Here is a 22698-nt window from a genome sequence, read left to right as displayed (position 1 = left end):
CATCCATCCATCCATTATTTATCCATTTAATTTAATTTAATTTATTTATTTATAAAGCACAAATAAACACAACAAAAGTTGACGACTGTGCTGTACAAAGAACAGTAATAAAAATAATAATAATAAATAATAATATAAACAAAACAATAAAAATAATTTAAAAAATACATTAATAAATGTAAGCTTAAAAAAAAACATGAGTTATAATGAATGGAAAGCTTGACTGTAAGACTGTAACTTAGATTTAAATTCATACATCGATGATGCAGACCTCACAGATAATGGAAGACTATTCCTTATCCTGGGACCAGCCACTGAAAACGCACGGTCACCTCGCAACTTTCTGCAATCTTTCTCTAGGATATGCCAATGTAATACTGTCTGAGGATCGCAAACATCTTACTGACTTATTAACAATCAAAAAATCTGACAAATATGCAGGTGCCAGACCATTTTACGACTTAAAACAAACAACAAAATTTTAAATTCAACTCTATAATGCACTGGCAACCAATTAAGAAACGCTAATACCGGAGTAATGTGTTCTCGTTTACGAACCTTAGTTAAAAACCTAGCTGCTGCATTTTGGACCATCTGAAGCCTTGCAATCGAGGACTGGGGTAATCCGATATACAAAGAGTTACAATAGTCCAAGCGAGAGAAAACAAAGGCATGTATAACTCTTTCGAGATCTTTAAAAGATAGAAAAGATCTGACTTTAGACAGTATTTTAAGATGGAAAAAACATGATTTTACTACCGAATTTATATGTTTGTCAAATTTAAGGGACGAATCAAGAACAACTCCCAAATGTTTGACTGTTGGTTTGATATAGGAGTTTAGTTTACCACAGTTAAGATTTATATTTCCTTTTCCCACTGAGGGCCCAAAGACAATTGCTTCAGTCTTACACTCATTTAGATGCAAAACATTCAAAGGCATCCAAGATTGTACATCCGCCAAGCATGCAAACAATGTTTCTAAACCATGCTTGTCATTATGTTTTAGGGGTAGCCATTTAGTATCCCTAAATCCTTCCAGTATCCATCCATCCATCCTGTATCCATCCATCCAGTATCATCCATTAACTAGTATCCTTCCATCCTTCCTTCCATCCATCCACAACTATATTTTATATTTACTATATATTTACTCATTAAAGTCAGTTAATAACACATTATTCTTATACAGTACTTTTTTTATTTTTATCTAAACGTTCATTATGCTGTAAATGCAGCATTTGTAAAGGACACCGTTGTGAGAGTCCAGGATAAAAATGCATTATGAAGACAGTTAGGGCGCTATACCGGAGTGATTTTATGTTTCTGGAGTAGCATATAAAATTCAATCACCTGTGTCGGAGCGGAGGTCACGGACATGTTATCAGGAGTGACAGTGATGTCAACACACTGTTTCAGCTCCGTACTGAAGTGAAGCGGCTCGGCCCACTTCTCGCAGGCTTCCTTTCTGGAGCACCTGGAAACAAACAAACAAACAAACGGATGAGTAAACAGAAACATCCCGGACCGCACAATATTCTGCAGTTGGCAGCGCTCGCTTGATAAGAGGCGTTTGCCGAAAGCAGCGGCCCGTCTCGTTCAAGCTTCAGTGAGCATGATTTTCCTTTTCCCTGTCCATACAGACCAACGCATGTCAAATATCCACAGATACCCACCGTCCCCAAAAATGGATCAACAATACAAAATGCTTTTGATGCTGCCGATACGCTGCAACACACTAACAATACAGATGGGCAGAATGAACTCATAATAACGCACAACGGCACAAATGTGTAGATTTCTATCTGTGTGACTATGAGTGACAAAAACATGAAGTGATGAGGTAAACAATACAGTACTACGTATTAGTTTATTTGCAGTTGCAATATTATAAAATATATACAGCGACATGACATTATTATAGAATTTAATCGGCTTCAAATGTTGCTCATCCAATTAAAGGGTTAGTTTACCCATAAATGAAAATTATGTCAATAATTACTTACTTACTTATGTAATCTTCAGAACACAAATGAAGATATTTTTGTTGAAATCCGATGGCTCAGAAAGGCCTTCATTGACACCAATGTCATTTCCTCTCTCAAGACCCATAAAGGCACTAAAGACGTTACAAAGCCCATCTCACTACAGTTGCTCTACAATCATTTTATGAAGCGACAAGAAAAGTTTTTGTGTGCAAAAAAACTAACTATATAACGACTTATATAGTGATGGGCAGATTTCAAAACAAAGTTTCGAACGGTTATGAATCAGCGTATTGATTCATGATTTGGATCGCCAATGTCACGTGATTTCAGCAGTTTGACGGTTTGACACGTTTGTTTTGAAATCTGCCCATCACTATATAAGTCATTATTTTGTATTTTTGCACACAAAAACCACTCTCGTCGCTTCATAAAATGATTGTAGAGCCACTGTAGTGAGATGGGCTTTGTAACGTCTTTAGTGCCTTTATGGGTCTTGAGAGAGGAAATGACATTGGTGTCAATGAAGGCCTTTCTGAGCCATCGGATCTCAACAAAAATATCTTCATTTGTGTTCTGAAGATGAACGGAGGTCTTACAGGTGTCGAACGACATGAGAGTAAGTAATTAATGACAGAATTTTCATTTTTGGGTGAACTAACCCTTTAATATTGGAAGTCAGAACCAACTATAATTAACTAACAAGAAGAAAATGATTTGTTAAAGTATTTATTAATCTTTGTTAATGTTAAGCCTAGTTCAGACTGCACGATTTTCAAACTCGTCGGGTCACTGCTCTATTCACACTGCATGACTATCTGGGGTATCATTCAGTCACTGCTGTGTTCACACTGCACGATGGTTTGACGACAGAGGAGTTCACACTGCATGACTGAACAAGAGGAAGAATCGCCGACAACTCTCTCTCTCTCCGCAAACTACGTTTCCCAAACACACGTGCGATGTGCCGAGTAAACAACGCGAGATCACACGTGCGTCAGACCGGAGTTCTCGCACGACACTTTGAATTGTTATTTAAAATGATAAACTGCACAACGTCTGCTTCAAACTGTATGTGCGCTGGTTTGTAGAGAAAAAGAAAAAAGATTATGGCGGAAGAAATTGTTGGAGAGACAGGGAGCCAGGATTGTGTTCCGCAAAGACAGTTTGAGGTAAATAAACAATTTTGTAATGTGCTGCTTCTGTGGCTGGATGTGCAAATGTTTGGGCTTTGTTTCTGTTTGATAGAATTGTAAATATATTTATTAAAATACTGATATTCTGCTCTATAACTCCTCCCTGAACGTCCTGCTGCACTGTATCTCACTCTTTCATTGGCTGTCGGTCATCGCCGATGTAATTTTCAGTCAGAACCCTGTTCACACAGCAGGAGTTTGAATCGCCGACAGGTCCAGATATTTAGCATGCCAAATATCTCACCGGCGTCGGCGACTCGTCGGCGATTCTCTCTGATCGCGTCTTTGATTATTGACACTGCGTGATTGTCACTCGCGTGCACGAGCACCGATTTGCCTGTGATCTCGGGCATTTGTCGGCGATTTCGCAAAACCTGTCGGCGACTCAAAATCGGGGCAAAAATCGGGCAGTGTGAACTAGGCTTTAGTTAATAAAAGTACAGCACTTTATTTTATTGTTTAGTTAGCTCAGGTCAATTGACAAATATGAAACGATACAACTTTTGATTGTAATGTATTAATAAATGTTGAAATTAAGAAAGATTTACATTTAAAAAAAATATTACGGATATAAAGGAACGTACAAACATGTAAAAATGTGTACCTTGAATGCAATGTAAGTCGCTTTGGATAAAAGCGTCTGCCAAATGCGTAAATGTAAATGTATTATAATTATTTTTCTAATGTTAACAAATGGAACCTTACTGTGAAGTGGAAGCCAATATTTTAAAAACATTTTATTTTAATGTTTAAAAACATGTATTACTTCATAGTTATATTTAAATTATTAATACACATCACAATACATATTAATGCATACATAAAATTTAATTAATTTATGAATACATTTGTAACTTTGTCAACATATGAAAAAACATGAATTAATGAACAATGGTAAAAATAAATAATAATATATAACATCTATATACAGTATACTAGGGCTGTGCAATATATCAAAATTATCGAAATATCGCAAATGTACATATCGCAATATGCATATCGCAATGGTTCGCAATATCTGAATGATTTTAATAGGCTACATCAACATTGTGAAAAGTGTACGCTTTAGGTCACACATTGGGCAGAGAATAGACTGGGCAAATTACTGTTACTTATGTGACTTGCTTGACATTAAAAAGAGTTATTAAATGCAATAATTTGCGAAAAACAATAATTTGCAGTCTCGCGCTGTTTGACACACACACCGAAATGTGAATGATTTGTGACACAGATGTTTGCTAAAACACTGCTGGTCACTTTCAGAAGTTGTAGCGATGCTTTCTTTTCCCAGAAAGAATGTGAAACATAAATGGTTTTATTCTCAGTTTTTAAATATTTGTTTAAATATAATTGAAATAGATTTTACACACTAATTGCAATATTGTATCGCATATCAAATATCGCATCATTTAACATGATATTGCAGATCACATTTTTCTTCAATATCGTACAGCCCTACACTATACTCATCCATCCATCCATCTGTCATCCATCATCGATCCATCCGTACACACGTGGTACAGATGGTAGGTAGACCACATTTTGGTAGGTTTTTTTTTTTCCTTTTAAAACCTGAAAAGTGTAGGGGACACATTATGGGTATTGATTATCTCCTAAAAGCGAAAGACAGGTACAGTAATTTGTAAGTGTATCAGAGTCGCGTCCCTGCAGCTCCAGCGACTGCTCCGCCTCTAGTGCAGACACTCTTCTCTTCCTGTGCGTTTTTATTCGTTTTTGCCGCCGAGCGTCCGTGGGAGTGAGCTGGCCTGGTTTCCTCATAAGCACATCTTCAGGGAAGCTGCCAGATTTCAAAACGTTCATAAAACTGACACGTTCGTTAGACGTGTTAAGTGGAGTTAGAAGGCACCCGTGCTTGCGTTAGACCGCAAACAAGAAGAGTTACGCTAATGTACACAAAACCTCATCATAACCCGACCCAGATCATCTATTATAACAATGTTTGCGCCAGCGTTCATGACACGCCGCATTAAAATATGTGATCCTCACCGAGAATCAAGTCATATTTTAGCGACTTCAGCCCTAAAAGCAGCTATTGTGGATTACCGTTATATGTCAGCAGCGAGAAGTACAGTATAAGCTGATGATGCATAACGAGGCTCAGTAAATTAAATGCGCTTTAATTTTGAGGCCGCTCCAGAGAGACTCTAATGAAAAAAGCACACGGAGGAGAGATGGAGAACAAGCCTGTAAAAGCGCAGCCGCCTGGATTGCATCAAACACCTCAAAACTAGACACGTGGAGGGGGGAGGGGGAAGCTAAATATTTGCCAAAAGCCCAGGTATCTAATTCATCACCATGTCTAAGATGGCATTATTTTCCATCAGCGATAGCAAAAAGCTGCATTTTTACCTCCAGCGCGCCTGTCTGTCTGGGAAATGAAGCAAGCGCAGTCGATACTGACAATGCCATTATTCACCAGAAATGCACACAGCAGTAATGATTTGTTTTCCCTTAATTATGCCCATATGTCTAAGGAAAGAAAAAAGAAATGGGAGCAGTCTTAATTAAAGAGATAGAAAAGGATATCTCTCGGTACATGCACCTTAAAGGCCTTCCATCCCCTTTTCGCTTTCATTTTTCCCCCTCTTTCCTATGTTCGTGAAATGAGTTTTTGTCCAATTAAACTGCACTTGTCTTCCTGGTGAACTGGAACTAATGTGATTTATGATACATCGCCACCTTTTCCAGGTAGGGTGGTCATAAGGTGGTTCCCAAGACACGAATACCCAGGTGACAACAATACGAGACGGCCGGAATGTTTCCTTGAAGACCGTATTGATCCCTCTCAATGTGTAGCGTGTATCTGGGACAGGAACTCAACGAGAGCTGTAAATTACCCATGACTGGAAGCATACAGAGAAACAATGCTCGATGTGAGGAAGCATTCGTTTAGTGGACACTTTTGTTCAATGTGACGCATTCCAGGGACAAATGTTTTGCTGGTGCATACCGGTGAAACTCGGGTTGAACTAGAAACCTTTAGATTATCATCTTAAAGGGTTACTTCACCCCAAAATGAAAATGATTTCATTAATTACTCACCCTCATGTCGTTGGACACCCGTAAGACCTTTGTTCATCTTCAGAACATAAATGAAGATATTTTTGTTGAAAGCTGATGGCTGAGAAAGGCTTCAGATAGGCCTCCGTTGGCATTCAGTACATTTCCACTCACAAGACCCATTAAGGCACTAAACACATCGACACAAAGTCCATCTCACTACAGTGGCTGTACAATAACTGTACAATCCAATGAAAATAGTTTTTGTGAGCAAAAAAAATATCTAAATTATGACTCCATCCGCCAAGTTATTGTCTTCCGTGTAGGTCTCGGACGTGAACTCACGCGATAGCGGCGCTCCTCCTCTTCCGGGTCATGTTTCTGAACGGCGGAGCTGCGTCATATTCTCGTGCATGCGTCGAGTTCACGTCAATAACTTGGTGGATAAAGTCGTTATTTTTATTTTTGTGCGCACAATAACTATTTTCGTCGCGTTGTAAAATTATTGTATAGCCACTGTAGTGAGATGGACTTTGTATCGATGTTTTTAGTGCCTTTATGGGTCTTGTGAGTGGGAATGTACTGAATGCCAACGGAGGCCTATCTGAAGCCTTTCTCAGCATCAGCTTTCAACAAAAATATCTTCATTTGTGTTCTGAAGATGAACAAAGGTCTTACGGGTGGGTGTTGAGGGTGAGTAATTAAAGTTACACTGTGTGATATATTCCCCCATCTAGCGGTGAAAAGGTATATGAACATCCAGTTAATAATAGTTTCTGTTCCTCTCAATTTTGGTTTCGTTTTAACTCCTACGGTGGCCGATTTAGTCCAAGATTAACATGGCACTCCCCCTCTTCACATTCGCCTTTCTGAAGCCTTTCTCTTGACTATATCAAAAAAATGTATCACTCAAAAATTATCATCATCATTTAATAATGCTCAGGTTGCAATTTTGTATGAATATAAAATATTTTTTACAATATTTTTTACAATATTGGATTAGAATAGATCCTTTCTAATCCAATATTGTGTCTTTAAATGTAAATCCAGAGAAATAAGCTATTTTAACCATAACACGGATCTATGAATGACATCATACCCATGTTACTGTAGATTTTTTTTTAAATTAAAATATTGTAGAAATCATATCAACACTAAAGAAATGTAATATATTGTGTGTTTTATTAGACAGGTGAGCAAAAGTGTGGATACATTAACTGATAGAAAACTAATCATTGTTATATAGCTCAACACATTTAGTCTTATTGTTTAAATGTTGCTTTCATGATTTACCGCGAGTACCATGTTTTAGCACTTCTAATATTGATCTAGCTCACTGCAGTGTGCAACAAGTGTCTCATAGTAATAATAAAATAAAATAATATAATAATAATAATAATAATTAAATTTAAAAAGCTTGGGGAAATCAAGGCGTCATCAAGATATGTCTCTTTTGAATAAACAACAACTAGCGGCTTTTAAATTATATTTATTTTATTTAACACTGATCAATTTGAGTCAATGACTTGTATGATAAATAATTCAGCTTAAAATGTACATATATATTTATATTTCTCTTTCTTTTGAATAACACAAAGAAAGATAATAAAAAGAAAATACATCTCTGAGGTTCGGTTTACCACATAATAAAAGCACCCAAAAGACAAAAAGCACCATAAAATTGGTCCACATGACATTTTCACTGAAAACTGTACAGTCACATTTTGAAACTAGAAAACATCTTTCTTAAGAAAGAATTTAGCATAAATGTTTTGCTTAAAATTGCAAAAAAGCACCATAAAAGTGGTCCATATGACCTCAAATCTTCTCAAGTCATCTGACAGCGCTGTTGTTTTTCACTGAAAGTCTTTTTCAGTGAGGCATGCCGTCATTGACGTCAAACCTGCCGCAATTCATCCTGACACACTGAATCTGAATATGTGTATGCACAAATGACATTTCACATTTATTAATTTAGCAAACACATCCAACATGATTCACAGGATTAATTTAGCAACAAGTAAGCTTTAGCTCAAAATACACCACGGATTATTTTTTAAAGCATGTTAAAAAAAAATACTTTTTAAGGGTGAGCAAAATGTGCTGTTTGTGTGTCCCTTTAAATGCAAATGAGCTGCTGCTCCAGGCCCTTTTTCAAGAAGAGGACAGAGCTTCAAGAGTTTGAGTTAGCCGCTGCGATTACCTCACGCTGTAAAGTCCAAAAACTGTTCAGCCTTATATGTTATAATGACAGAGAACGATGGAGAGACTCAACACTGTCTGAAAAAAACGGAAATTTCTGTCACTGGGGTGGTACCCTAAGGTACAAAACCGAAAAGTTACTAATATGTACATTTAAGGTAATACTATGTACTTTTAAAGTACTAATACACACTCCTAAAGTACTGATATTTACCTTTTAAGGTACTAATATGTACCATTAAGGGGTTAGTAAAGTACAAAGATGTACCTTTTCACTTTTGTACATTAGGGTACCGCCCAGTGACAGCACTGTACCTTTTTTTCTGAGAGTGAAGAAGTGACAACATGTAGATGAGACGGGCATTTCTAAATGCTCAGTTGATGATTTTATGGAGCTGATGTGGACTTACTTATGCATTGCACAACATCAGGAAAATCAGACCGTTCCTTACAGAGCATGCAACACAGTTTCTTGTCTAAGCCCTGGTAATTTCTAGACTTGACTATTGCAATGCACTTCTGGCTGGACTTCCATCTTGTGCAATCAAACCGCTGCAAATGATCCAGAACGCTTCGCCACGTCTTGTATTCAATGAGCCCAAAATGGCTCATGTCACACCTCTATTCATCTCTCTTGGTAGCATTGGCTACCACTCGCTGCCCGGCTCAAATTCAAAGCTCTGACTCTTGCTTATGGATCTTCCACAAGCTCTGCACCTGCATACTTCGACTCACTCCTACGAGTCTACACCCCACCAGATTCAGCAAACATCCGAAGCAGACAAATTCTCGGTCCAAACAGCCGTGTTGTTTAATCGCTGATGACTAATGTCTGTAAACTGTAAAGGTCATGTACCAGACAGACTTCCTGAAAGGCACCAAGAAAAACTGTTGTCTTGTCAATAAGCCCTCACTCAAACAGGTGGACGGTTCTCCTATTGTTCCTTTCACTAATCAAAGTCAAAGAGACATAAATCGCTCGTGTGGGAACTGTTGTGAGATGCCTACAGAGGCATATGGTGCATGAAGATATAATAGGTATAGTTTAGTTTAATTACGTTTATAATTTTGTCATCTTGCTTTTATGCGATTGCATTTGCGTTACATATTGCAATAAAAGTGAAAAGATGGATGTGAAATCTTGAGCAGACTCCTAAATGTGCTCTACTAAGACAACTCTTCCCCTTCTCAACATGGTCTTTGTTGTGTCTTCCCGGGGGCGGAGTTAATGTACTTTTCAGGGTTAGTAATGTCACTAACCAGTGAATAAGCTTGTTGTAGTCTCTACTAGCTGTTCGTTATAGTCCTTAAAAATTGATATCTTAAAAAGAAAATATCTCCCTTTGCTTTGAACTTAGAGCGTTGTAACTTTGCAGATGTTGTTTATGCCAAAACATCAACAATACACACTAACTGAAGTTAAAAAAGTCAAATCATAATCAACCACCCCTTTAAAGGTTAATCATTATGTATTTTTTTGTCTTCAAGACAGTTCAAGAAGTCAGTTACAAAAAAAGGTAGAGCAGTCTGAATCGACAAGATAAGACTGATTACATCTTCCATAGGCTTAACATAGTGGCTTAACAAAGGCTTAACATAGTGGTTAAGTTTATGCAACTGGCCCCTTCTCTTTTAAATCAAACAAAGCTATTGTTTTACATCAAAATACTTGGAATATATTGCGTGAGTCTTGTGTCATACTTTAATAGCTGGATTTTCCTGTGTGGAAAACAGCTGCTTCGAGGCTCTTCAAAATAGCTCCTTCTGATCTTCCGCAGATTGAAGAAAATCATATGGGTTTGCAATGACACGAGGGTGAGTATTTTGGGTTGAACTGAGACTTTAACCTTCCAAGCTCCCTTCATTTCGCTCGTCTCTCCATCTGAACTAGTTTGAGGAGCGGCAGTGCAACTGATTCCATTTGAACTGACTCAATTCTCCCCAGCTGAGATCTACTCTCTGAGCACCAGCTTAGCTATTCCAATTTCTAAGAAATCTATTACGCTTCCAAATTCGCTGTCCTTCGTATGAGGATCATTTCGGAATGGTTTCCACTGGTCTCCCATCCATTCCAGTCCAAGTAATATTGCTTTATTATCTCTGAGGTCACACTAAACCCTCTGTAAATGAAGAACTAGGGCATAGCCGGAATGAAAACCTTAAAAACTCCAGTGGCCTTTGATGATGGAGAACTCCAATAGCGACGCTCTAAGGTGACTGGGTGGACAGATTGTTAAGATCGAGTGAGGGGTGAAAGATGGGGCGAGAGAAATCAATGATGTGCATTAATTGATATACGTAAAGGACTAAGTGCTCAGAGAGTATGGGTCAATTGTCTCTTTGACTTTGATTAGTGAAAGGAACAATAGGAGAACCGTCCACCTGTTTGAGTGAGGGCTTATTGACAAGACAACAGTTTTTCTTGGTGCCTTTCAGGAAGTCTGTCTGGTACATGACCTTTACAGTTTACAGACATTAGTCATCAGTGATTAAACAACGTTTTTCTTTCACTTGACTTTCCCACATGGTTTCAAATCCTTTAGCATGTTGGACTAAAGCAGAAGCACCGAGTGAAGTGACGTCACTTTCAACAGTTCAAACATCGATAGTACAAGATCTACCTAAAAAACTGGAATCATACCATCCATTATGAATAATGTTATAAAATATTAACATGTTAAACTACGCTTTGCTGCATTCTGTCCAGCACCCTTTTGTCCCTCCCTAAAAGCACAAAATTGACAGCCTAATAAATCTGCTGCTGTCATTATTGTTAATCAAACTATGTGTTTTATGTTTTTGCAATTTAGTTTCTGTTCTTATTGTATTGGTGACTGCTAACTTGTCTTCTGTTAGTGTTTTGAGGACTTGCATCAATTAAAGGTGGGGTAAGTCTTATTTCAAAACCGTTTTAGCAAAAGGACACGGGCCGACTGGAATAACAAACTTGTAGCCAATCAGCAGGTAAGGGGCGTGTCTACTATTGATGGTGAGACGAGCGCTCGCTCTCGCTCTGTGCACGTCATTATTCAAAACACACGAGTCACACATGACGGACATTAGCCGAGAACTAGTCTAATATATGCTGCTTGACTATGCTCGTGTGTCATGTTCGCTTGTTTGTTCATTTGCGATCGTATTGTGGCTCACTTCAGCGATGATAAAGACCCGTTCATTTCCACACCATATGGAGCATCTAAATCTCCTCACTGTGTGCTTCAAGCATCAGCTCACACAATGTCTCCGACAAGTACGATACTATAAGATACTATACTCCTAATATATGTTTGCTTACTCTTTTCATGATCTATATAACCCTTATCCAGTCATAATTGCAATATGTCATTAGTTGGACTGTCGGCTCGTGCTATCGAGTTGTTCATGAGAACAGTTTGTGATTTTGTAATCGCTATGACTCTAATCTTCTCGTAATTGTAATATGTCGTTAGCTGGACTGTGTGCTTGTGTACTATCGAGTTGTTCATGAGAACGGTTTGTGTGTGTTTTTGTGATTGCTGTAACTCTAATCTTGTCATAATTGTAATATGTCGTTAGTTGGACAGTCTTGCTCGTGTACTATAGAGTTGTTCACAAGAACGGTTTGTGTTTTTGTGATAGAAGGGGTGACTTTTTCATTGAATATTCGACCTGGATTAGATACACAGTGATTCTGCCATAGCCGTTGATGCCTCTGGGTTACGTATGTGTGGGGCGGAGCTATCAAAATAGGGCCGAGACCCTTTTGGGGGTAGGGGCGTGTTTGTTTTGGTGATTTGAAATACCAACAACGGTTACTAGAAAGCACTTACCCCACCTTTAACCTAGCATTAGTTTTCGCTGATATTTTTGCTATTGATAATACATATATATTATTGAATATATATATATATATATATATATATATATATATATATATATATATATATATATATATATATATATATATATATATATATATATATATATATATATATATTCTTTCTCTTTCTTTTGAGTAACACAAAGAAAAATAATAAAAAGAAAATAAATCTCTGAGGTTCGGTTTACCACATAATAAAAGCACCCAAAAGACAAAAAGCACCATAAAATTGGTCCACATGACATTTTCACTGAAAATTGCACATACACATTTTGAAACTAGAAAACATCTTTCTTAAGATAGAATTTAGCATACATGTTTTGCTAAAAATTGCAAAAAAGCACCATAAAAGTGGACCTCAAATCTTCTCAAGTCATCTGACAGCTCTGTTGTTTTTCACTGAAAATCTTTTTTACTGATTGTTTTTAATAAACAATAATTGAATTATATTACAAAACAATATTATATTATATGCAATAAAATATAAAGATAAACTTTATTTATATCATATTTTATTTAAAATGATCATATTATATAATTTAATTTAGATTATTTTGTGTATATAATGCCCAACCAAAAAAAGTCACTGTCTGGATTGAAATAATCTATGATTAGATCATTACTGCAGTGATAATTATGTGTCTAGCATATTATATGTTTGGCAACAGTTCTACTATACATTACTGATGGAGTGTGTAGCTTTTCATTTCTTAAACAATCATTTTGGAAGACACATCAGGGCCATATTCCAGGATGACAATGTCGAGATCGATCAGGCTCAGACTGTGAAAGACTGGTTGGGAGTGAGCATGAAGAATCCTTTTCACACATGAATCGCACCTCTGTGTCCAGACCTTAAATTTATTGAAAGTCTTTGGGATGTGCTGGAGGAGACTTTACAGAGTGCTGGACTCTTACATTGTCAATACAAGATCTTGACCACAAATTAAAGCACCTCTTGATGGAAAAACATTACAACATTTATTTCCATCAAGAGTCGCATCAATTGGTCTTGGTCAGATGAGCCCGCAAGACATTTTGTCCCCTTTTGAACTCTGATTTGTCTCTCATTATGTTGTGTGGATTGCAATATATTATAATATATCACACTCTGCTCTTACTGATGGAAAGTAAAATCACTGAAGACCATGTGAAACCTCCAACACTATAATGGCCAGTGCTTCAGTTTCATTGTCCAACCTGTGTATTTTTATATTCTGTATGTGTTTATGTAAAAACATTAGAAAAACATGTTAAAACCACCAGATTCACATACATTACGAGTGTTGGATGTTGAATGGCGTGGTATTTTTTGCAAAGCAGAAGATGCTTGAAAACATATTCCAGATGAATGGATTTCTTAATGACATCTGTGTGCTGTCAGGCTAGAAGCATCCAGTCCTCGAGCACAATTAGCACAAGTATCCAGTAGCGTGCTGGCTGTTAATCCACCTAGTGCCGTCAGCGAGGTGAACCAGTGAATGTTCAGTCATAAGACCGAACCATGAATAGAACATTAATGAACACTGAGAGACACTCGTGAGAGGCGCTAACAGCGTCTACGGAGACCTGTGCGCTCTTAACAAACATAGCAACCCAACTAAACCTATGACAGGTCCATCAGATGAGCGAATGCGACTAGCCTGGGCAAACAATAATAGTCCTGCTGAAGCTTTTAACCACAGTCCTTTCTACCCAATACGGTACTTCTAATTTTCCAGAATCCACAAGAGCCCCTCTGCAGGAACAGTAATACAATACAAACTCCACCAAATGGGGCTGATTTGAATTACACTGCAAATCCATCTTCCAGCTTCCCCTCGTTGCCATGGACACAAACCATTTCCAGAGGTACACTTTGGTGTGTGTCCCCCCCCGCCCCCTTCTTCCACTCTCTCCCTTTGGCTCAGCCATGTCGGTGGCTAGAGGCTAAAGAGCTCTTGGGGAATTGAATACAGAGCCAAGACAACAACGAGAAGAATAAGATGCAGGTCAGAGCCGCCCCCCCATGCCTACCCGAGCCAAAAAACGAGTATGCATTTGGCAGTGGCTGTTCGTGAAAGCCATCACTCATGGCAACGGTGAGCGGCACGTTTCCCTGTGGAGAGAGGCTACTGGCAAACAAAACGAGGAAGAGGAAGATGATGAAAAAGGTCTATGAAACATGGTGTGTGTGTGTGTGTGTGTGTGTGTGTGTGTGTGTGCACAATTTAAAAGATGTTTAAACTGTTAATGAACCCTGAAATTAGATAACCTCCACATAACTCAAAAAATCTATCTATCTATCTATCTATCTATCTATCTATCTATCTATCTATCTATCTATCTATCTATCTATCTATCTATCTATCTATCTATCTATCTATCTATCTATCTATCTATCCATCCATCCATCCATCCATCCATCCATCCATCCATCCATCCATCCATCCATCCATCCATCCATCCATCCATCCATCCATCCATCCATCCATCTATCTATCTATCTATCTATCTATCTATCTATCTATCTATCTATCCATCCATCCATCCATCCATCCATCCATCCATCCATCCATCCACCCATCCACCCACCCATCCATTCATCCAATCACCTATATCTATCAATCCACCCATCCATCTATATTCATCAATCCATCCATCTATATCCATCCATCCATCTATATCATCCATCCATCCATCCATCTATCCATCCATATCTATCTATCAATCCACTTATATCCATCCATCCATCCATCCATCCATCCATCCATATCTATCTATCAATCCACTTATATCCATCCATCCATCCATCCATCCATCCATCCATCCATCCATCCATCCATCCATTCACCTATATCTATCTATCAATCCACTTATATCCATCCATCCATCCATCCATCCATCCATCCATATCTATCTAAAAATCCACCCATCATCCACCTATAGCCAGCCTTCCATCCATCCATCCATCCATCTCCACCCACCTATATCCATCCATCCATCCATCCATATCCATCCATCTCCACCCACCTATATCCATCCATCCATCCAGCCTTCCATCCATCCATCTCCACCCACCTATATCCATCCATCCATCCATCCATATCCATCCATCTCCACCCACCTATATCCATCCATCCATCCATCCATCCATCCATCCATCCATCCATCCATCCATCCATCCATCCATCCATCCATCCATCTCCACCCACCCACCTATATCCATCCAGCCTCCCACCCAATATAATGCATAATAATAATAATAATAATAATAATAATAATAATAATAATAATAATAATAATAATAATAATAATAATAATAATAATAACTATTTCAGAACAAATATCACTCAAACATCAAACGGCACAAGGAGGCACATAAGGATATTTTCAATAAGAAGTGTTGTTTTTGCGATAAAAAGGTCAGATGCTGAACATCTGTTCGACCAGCTTTAATATCACAGTGGAAACATGAGGCTGAGAATGGCGTCATCGCAACAGGAGAAATTGAGATAGGTGCACATGTCCAAATATTAATTATATGGAGAAGGGTACTGTCTTGTCAACAAAAGAACATAATAACCAGCGAACAAAACCGTGGGGTGTGCCAGTCATTATTCGGCATTATGTGAGCTGATAAAAGACGATAGATCCACAGGACACCCACTACAAAGGCTATATGGATTTGTGAAGCGGAAATAAACGAACACAAAAGGTTAAGAGCAACCGTTCCAGTAATTATAAAGCGTGTTATGGTGAGATGGGAGGGACAGGCTTCATTTTTTGAAGGCTTTTCGTGTTGGCTGACATTGACGCACGCGGGAGAAAGACAATTATACTGATGCCAATGAAAGAATGAGATAGAAAACATTTTTTGCCCAAAAATTTCCAAAACAACAAAAGTATCTAGTTCAAACCAGATATCGTCAACAAGCTGCACGATTTGAGAAATGAATCATGTCCATAACTCTAAGTATGAGCTACAGTAATAGTTGTGGAATAATAGTATTTGCTAAGGGCTTTAAAAATGAACCATGACTCGTGATGCTCGCTCAAAGATCACCTCCCTGCTCTCCGTACTGATGGAGAGGAGGAGCGCACATCAAAATCAGAGAATAAAGCAAAACACGTACAACTCTAGGTCAGCCCACAGGCGCACGCACACATACTCAAGGCACAGTGCAGTGTGCGACTGTCTGTGCTTCTCACTTCACACTTTCCTCCTATAAAACAGTGATGTAAAACCATATGTCTGTCTAACCTCATCCATCTGTAGACTGACACCAGATCAAATTTCATTCTCAACAGAATTTCAAGCGGATAAAACTGCCTGTAATTGGAAATTACAAATTGAGAAAAGGGTAATCAAAATATAAATGTATCTGTGTGCAATGGAAACAATTTGAGAGAAAAGTTTAAGTCTATAGAATTGAATCAAAGGTTCTTTTCACATTCCTCTGTTCAGCGACATTGCAGGACTGTTATTGAATTTACAGGTGCTGCTGATGATGCTTTAAAGGGATAGTTCACTTTAAAATGAAAATTCTGTCATCCTTTACTCACCCTCAAGTTGTTTCAAACCTGTATGAATTTCTTTCTTCAGCTGAACACAAGGGAAGATATTTTGAAGAATGTCAGTAAACAAACAGTTAACTGGAGCCATTGACTTCCATAGTAGGAAACAAAAAATACTATGGAAGTCAATGGCTCCAGTTAACTGTTTGGTTACTGACATCCAAGAAAGAAATTCATACAGGTTTGAAACAATTTGAGGGTGAATAAAGGATGACGTAAGTTTAATTTTAAAGTGAACTATCCCTTTAAGATTTTGATTCACTAAAAGAATTGGCTCAGTGTCATTCATTCTGATTCCGCCATTTTTTAGTGAATCAAACATAAAAATACACGCGATTTTATAAATATAACTAAATGCATGCAATAATACAGAATAAACCGAGCAGGGTATGTTTAGCAATATGTTTAAAATTTATTTAAAATTATATATTTTATTAAATTCACTAAAAAAAAAGTTTATAAGGTTTATAAGAACCATAAGAATTATTCATTCAGGAAAAGGACTTTTGTGCTGTGTGTGTTTCATTTACTAAAACAAACCATCTCAAAAGATTCATTCATTTGGGAATCAAACCGGTCACACTGTATAATCCCAAACAAATGAATCTGAATCAGTTCTTTTAAGTGAATCAAACACATGAAGCACTGATTTACACGCAGTTTGCAGTTACTTACTTACAAGCTAATCATATGACAGTGTGTAACTGAACATATTATATTAAAAGGAAATACTAAAAGTAAATAAAAAAGTTATACTAAACAACATTTTTGTTGATTTTGTATTATTGCATAATTTTTAAATAATGCTATATAATATATTGTACTATAAACCTTTTTAAGTTTTTGATCAGTAAGATTTTTTATGTTTTTAGAAGTCTCTTCTCCTCACCAAGGTTGCATTTATTTGATTAAAAATATAAAATAAACTGTAATATTTTGAAATATTATATTTTAATATGTAATTTATTTCTAAGATGCAAAAACTGAATTTTCAGGTTCATAACTTCAGTCTTCAGTGTCACACGATCCTTCAGAAATCATTCTAATATGATGATTTAGGGCTATAGAAACATTTTCAAAATTACATGTACAAATTTAGCTGACTGAATAAATACCAATTTGTAAATTATGGTTCCAAAAAGCCACAATAATTACCAAAGGATTCAATGCAAAGTTCCTAATAATCAACAAAGCCCTCTGATGTCTGAGAACTCAAAGAGAGCTCAACTATTTCTGATAGAAACCTTGCTTGTATGACCTGCCATCTTTGAACTGCTAATTATTCCAGCTAATGCAGTAGATCACATAAGCCATTTTTGAGTTATACGGCATTGTTAAAATTTTACTGGTAAAACCGGAACTCAAAAAATAGAGCTTTTTTGTATATTTAACCAGTGGGAGTTAAACAATCATCACACAACCTGAGTTAATATAGTGCAACACTCCAAGCTTTACTTTAATAAAACAGACTCGACAGCCCTGAGCGGCGGAGACACTCGTGTGCCGGCGAGACTCAAGGTCGCCTTTTCACCGTCAGAGCAAACAGTTTCCATCGACTCTGCAAAGTCTTGAGAGCCACAAAGCGGAAAGCGTGTGACCTGACGATGTATTGTCAGGCTCCTAAGCGTCATACCTTTTCTTTCACACATATGTCATCCATCCAAGCACGAATACAGAGTGGCCAGGCAGGTGATGAGCTGGTTGAGGTCAAAGGTCAGACTCTATGGCTCTCGGAAACAGAGTTTGTGCGCGACGAACACGTCGACCATTAAATCCGTCGCTTTGCTTGATCTGCTTCTAATTGCGCTGCGCAGCGGCTGTCACAAGGTCATGTAAAGTCTGGGGATATGCCATTAATATGCAAACAAATGTCATTTTCCAATGGGTGCGGTAAAGGCTTGCACTAATTATTCCATCAATCCCAGATTTACATCTTAATTAAAGATTTTTATCTCACTGAAGGTATAGCGACGGTGGAAAATAGAACGGGTGGGAGTTTTTCTCTCTCTCTGACGAATACAGCTTGACAATGGTCTAGAAAGGCAGAACAAAGCTGCTTTATCACCTCTGGATAACTTTATCTGCATCTAGACGCCGCTGTCAAAAGCATGGAAATGCTACGACTGCTGACTCTGGATCCAGTTTCTGTAACCGAACACGGCCCCTCATGGAGTTTGGGTTCCTTGTCACTGTCGCCTTTGGCTTAGATGAGGTTTAAAAGACATATACAGGCTTTTCACTCTTGAAAAGAGTTAACCCAAGGTCATTGTAAGCTAGAATCCGGGATTATCTTGCTTCATGTTTCACACTGCTCCTAATTTATCAGGGGTTAACAACTAATCCTGGCTGTTCATAAAATGATGTTTCACACTGTACATTCCTAAACTCTGGCTTAAATGTAATTATTTGCATATTTGCTGTGTCAGTGACATTGCTTGGACGACTACAAGGCCACACCTTTTTATTTTAAATGCATCCTCATATCACACATTGCCAACTGTACTATTAAGTTGTTTTCTGAATTGACTTTTGGGCCTGTAGACTTTATTAGCCCCGCCAGGGGCGGACTAGGGAAAAAAAGTGGCCCTGGGTAGAGCCCTGCACGGGTCTCAAATCTAGGCCCTAGCCCGAGACGCTGAGGCCCTAGCCCGGCCCGTGTCCGACAGCTTATCAAAATTCTCGGCCCGAGTCCGACTGGAGCCCGTTTTTTTATTTTTATTATTATTATTTTATTTTTTTACATTGTTGCAGCCATTAAAATAGTTCTGTTTTGTTTTTAATGTCAAAGTAGTTATATTTCGTTTAGTTTCTTTTAAGGTAATTTAGAAAAATGTTTAGAGCATTTGTTTGTTAAATTAAAGTTTTAATTTTTTTAAGTGACGACCAAAAGCGGCCAGCGGCCGACAGTGAGTTAACCGCATATTTAATCGATTTAGTCTCTCAAATCAACGCTTGACTTGTCTTGCCTATAATAAAATCCATAAAACACTTCAAGCATCACATTTACAATTAGTTAATTTCGCCAACTATTACCACCAGAAGCCTAAAAGGCATTTTTGACGAGCTGAGGCAGGCTGATTCTGCTCGCGGCTCTCGCAAACGGAGCTAAACAATCTAAAAAAGTAAAAAAGTCGGGGCCCGTCGGGCTCGGGCAAAAATGCAGGGCTTTAGCCCTGGGGCCTAGACTTTCATTTATACAGAAATATATAATATACAAAAAAAAAAGTCTGTTATTGCTAGCGTGTAAAATAATGCATGTGAACTAACTAGCAAATTATAGCCTATATTTATTTTATATGACATGTTCCTTCATGGGACATAGGCTACTTGAATATGAAAGTTGCCAGATTTACCATATTTTAGTGGACATAATATTTTGAGTTTAATAAATTATTTTCAAATGACTGTGATATTACTGAAGAAAGGCTGGAAACAGATACACAACTCTGATGCTGAGAACTGCTATGCTAATGTTTCTTTGTGCGTTGATTGTCGAATAACGTAAATGGGATTACAATCTGAGAAATTCGAAAAGGTCAGCAGTAGTTTAAATCCCTAGAAATGAATGTTCAATGTTTACATATTTTTTTAATCATAAACAGTCGGGAAATATTGCTTTATTGACTCAACGTGTTCAGCTGTTTATCTTACGCCGGCTCGCATTCAAGTGCCACTCTGCTCGGTTTCTGTGGACGATACATCCCGCCTCATTTGATTTGATTGGATATCTCAAACATTTTGACAATGACAAGCGTTGTTACGCCACTGAGACTGATCAGGCAAAATAGAGTTTGTCCCTCAAGTGGGCCGCACGGGCCATTCATCAAGGCTGACGGAAGGATATATACTAGGGTACGTAAATTTACTATTATTCATTCTTCATATATATTTACATAGCAACGGGCCGGCCCATTTTGTCCAGTGGCCCATCTCCCGATGGCTGGTCCGCCCCTGAGCCCCGCCCTTTTTCAGCGCTGCGCTCGTTGTGTTCTCTCTTTCAGTTTGTATTTCCACCGCATGAAGGTAAGATCTTACAGATTTATAAATGAATGACTTGTTTTAAAATCTTACCGGTCTACTGACATTTGTTATCACGTTTGCTTTAAACATTAAAATGCTTATGATAACATTTGTTAACTCAACAACAAGTAAATCTACTTCACAAGCTAATCATTCTTCAACAGCGATGCCATAGAAATGTACAGAGCTAAAAAATGTAGTCCTGGTCCGCTTAGCATTCACATTGGCATTTTAACAAAAACCCTAAGGGAATAGAGATACGTTCACAACCTAATAGTTTGGCTTTTTTTTTTTTTTTAGGTTTATTGCTCAAACCAAACACCCTTGGACAGTTATTGAACTGAAATGAATCAGCACTATACTGACTTGAGCTGACAATGACTTCTATATAGCTGCTTTACAGCAGAATTTGGATTTGTCTCATATTTGATGAAGTTTGCATCACTGATCCTGTGATTTTCCTGTCTAAAGCTGCTTTGAAACAATCTCTATCTGTAAAGCGCTAAGGAATAAAGTTGACTTGACTCTCGCAGTACAGATTTCACAGATGAAAAGACAATGTTTATAGTTTCTGTCGAAGCTTCCAGCGACAATCCGTACCCTGAGGCCTCAACACCCCCGTGGCGTGATCTCGACCGATCCGTGCACACACACTTATGTCAAAATCTTTCCCATCTCTTTCCAGCAAACACTCCATAAATTAAAGCGCATGTTCGCTATCACACATGCTCTTCCTCCCCCGGCTCTGACTGAATGCAGCCCACTCTCTGACGGGAGTTCAGCAAAAAGCCCTGATGACAGCGGATAGGCGGCGCAGGGTGGCGGTAAGCCAGCAATAGCCAGACACTTCCTGACGGCAGTAACCGGCCCCCATGACCAGCTGCTGCCTGGGGATCAACCGGAGGTAAAAGACTGAAATGACGGGAGGGGGGAAAACTAGCGAACATGTGGGAAGGCCTGTCACCTGCCAAGTCCTGCATGAGGTAGTTGAAATGGCAGCCACCAGCGATGCAGCGCTCTGGTTGGCTGGCTGGACTCCAGATTTCTCGGAGGTGTCTTAAAGAGTTCATAAGTGAATCCCGAGCGGAAGGTGATGAAGTGCAGACACATTTGTAATGAGCGCATAATGACAGTCAAAATCTTTTCCTGGTGTAATTCTACTTTAAAAAAAACACTATTATCAAATGTATAGGCCTGTTTGAAGCTGTTAAAATATCACTACAATTGTGGTTTTTAATCTGTAAGTTGAGGTCATTCGTTTTCATCTTAACATATTCAAAAATACTCTTAAATACTCAAAATTAGCTTATATACACTGTTATTCTAATGTTTATGACCAATAATATTATATATATATATATATATATATATAACTTGTATATAACTATAATTATATTATATATATATATATATATATATATATATATATGTGTGTGTGTGTGTGTGTGTGTGTGTGTGTGTGTGTGTGTGTGTGTGTGTGTGTGTGTGTGTGTGTGTGTGTGTGTGTGTGTCTTTAAACGATTATTGTGACAATATAAACATACCATTTACCAATCATTGACCAAAAAAGACACGATTAAAACATAGTTTAAAAAGCACTCTTTGGTTTTGTCAACAAAAAAAAAAAATTGTGCTTGCGGTTGCCAGATTTCAGTCATTTAAATCCCCCAATCAGAGCTTTTCTATTAAAAGAACACGTATTCTACCCAAGCGGCAACTTCCCACAGTTTCTGTTGAAGCCAATATGGAAGTAATGTAAACCGCAATTCCTCGACTGGCCACTAGACTCCAGAAGGGAGCAGAATCTCATTGAGCCCCATGTTAAAATGCCCAACTTTACAGCAGGAAAAAACATGTTT

General features: G+C 38.0%; 1 protein-coding gene across 1 annotated transcript in view; it reads right to left on the bottom strand.

Annotated features, from left to right (window-relative positions):
• The window catches only part of plxna3 (plexin A3), a 220160-nt gene that overhangs the window by 102610 nt on the left and 94852 nt on the right, over positions 1 to 22698 (bottom strand). Inside the window, exon 6 of the mRNA XM_067414327.1 lies at positions 1353 to 1476. Coding sequence (XP_067270428.1) covers positions 1353 to 1476 — 124 coding nt within the window. The remainder of the gene's footprint in view (positions 1 to 1352; positions 1477 to 22698) is intronic.

Source organism: Pseudorasbora parva, chromosome 13 (genome assembly GCF_024679245.1).
Source record: "Pseudorasbora parva isolate DD20220531a chromosome 13, ASM2467924v1, whole genome shotgun sequence".
Classification (NCBI taxonomy): Eukaryota; Metazoa; Chordata; class Actinopteri; order Cypriniformes; family Gobionidae; genus Pseudorasbora; species Pseudorasbora parva.
Note: the sequence above shows the minus strand (reverse complement) of the source record. Positions and strands in the feature narration are given on the sequence as shown.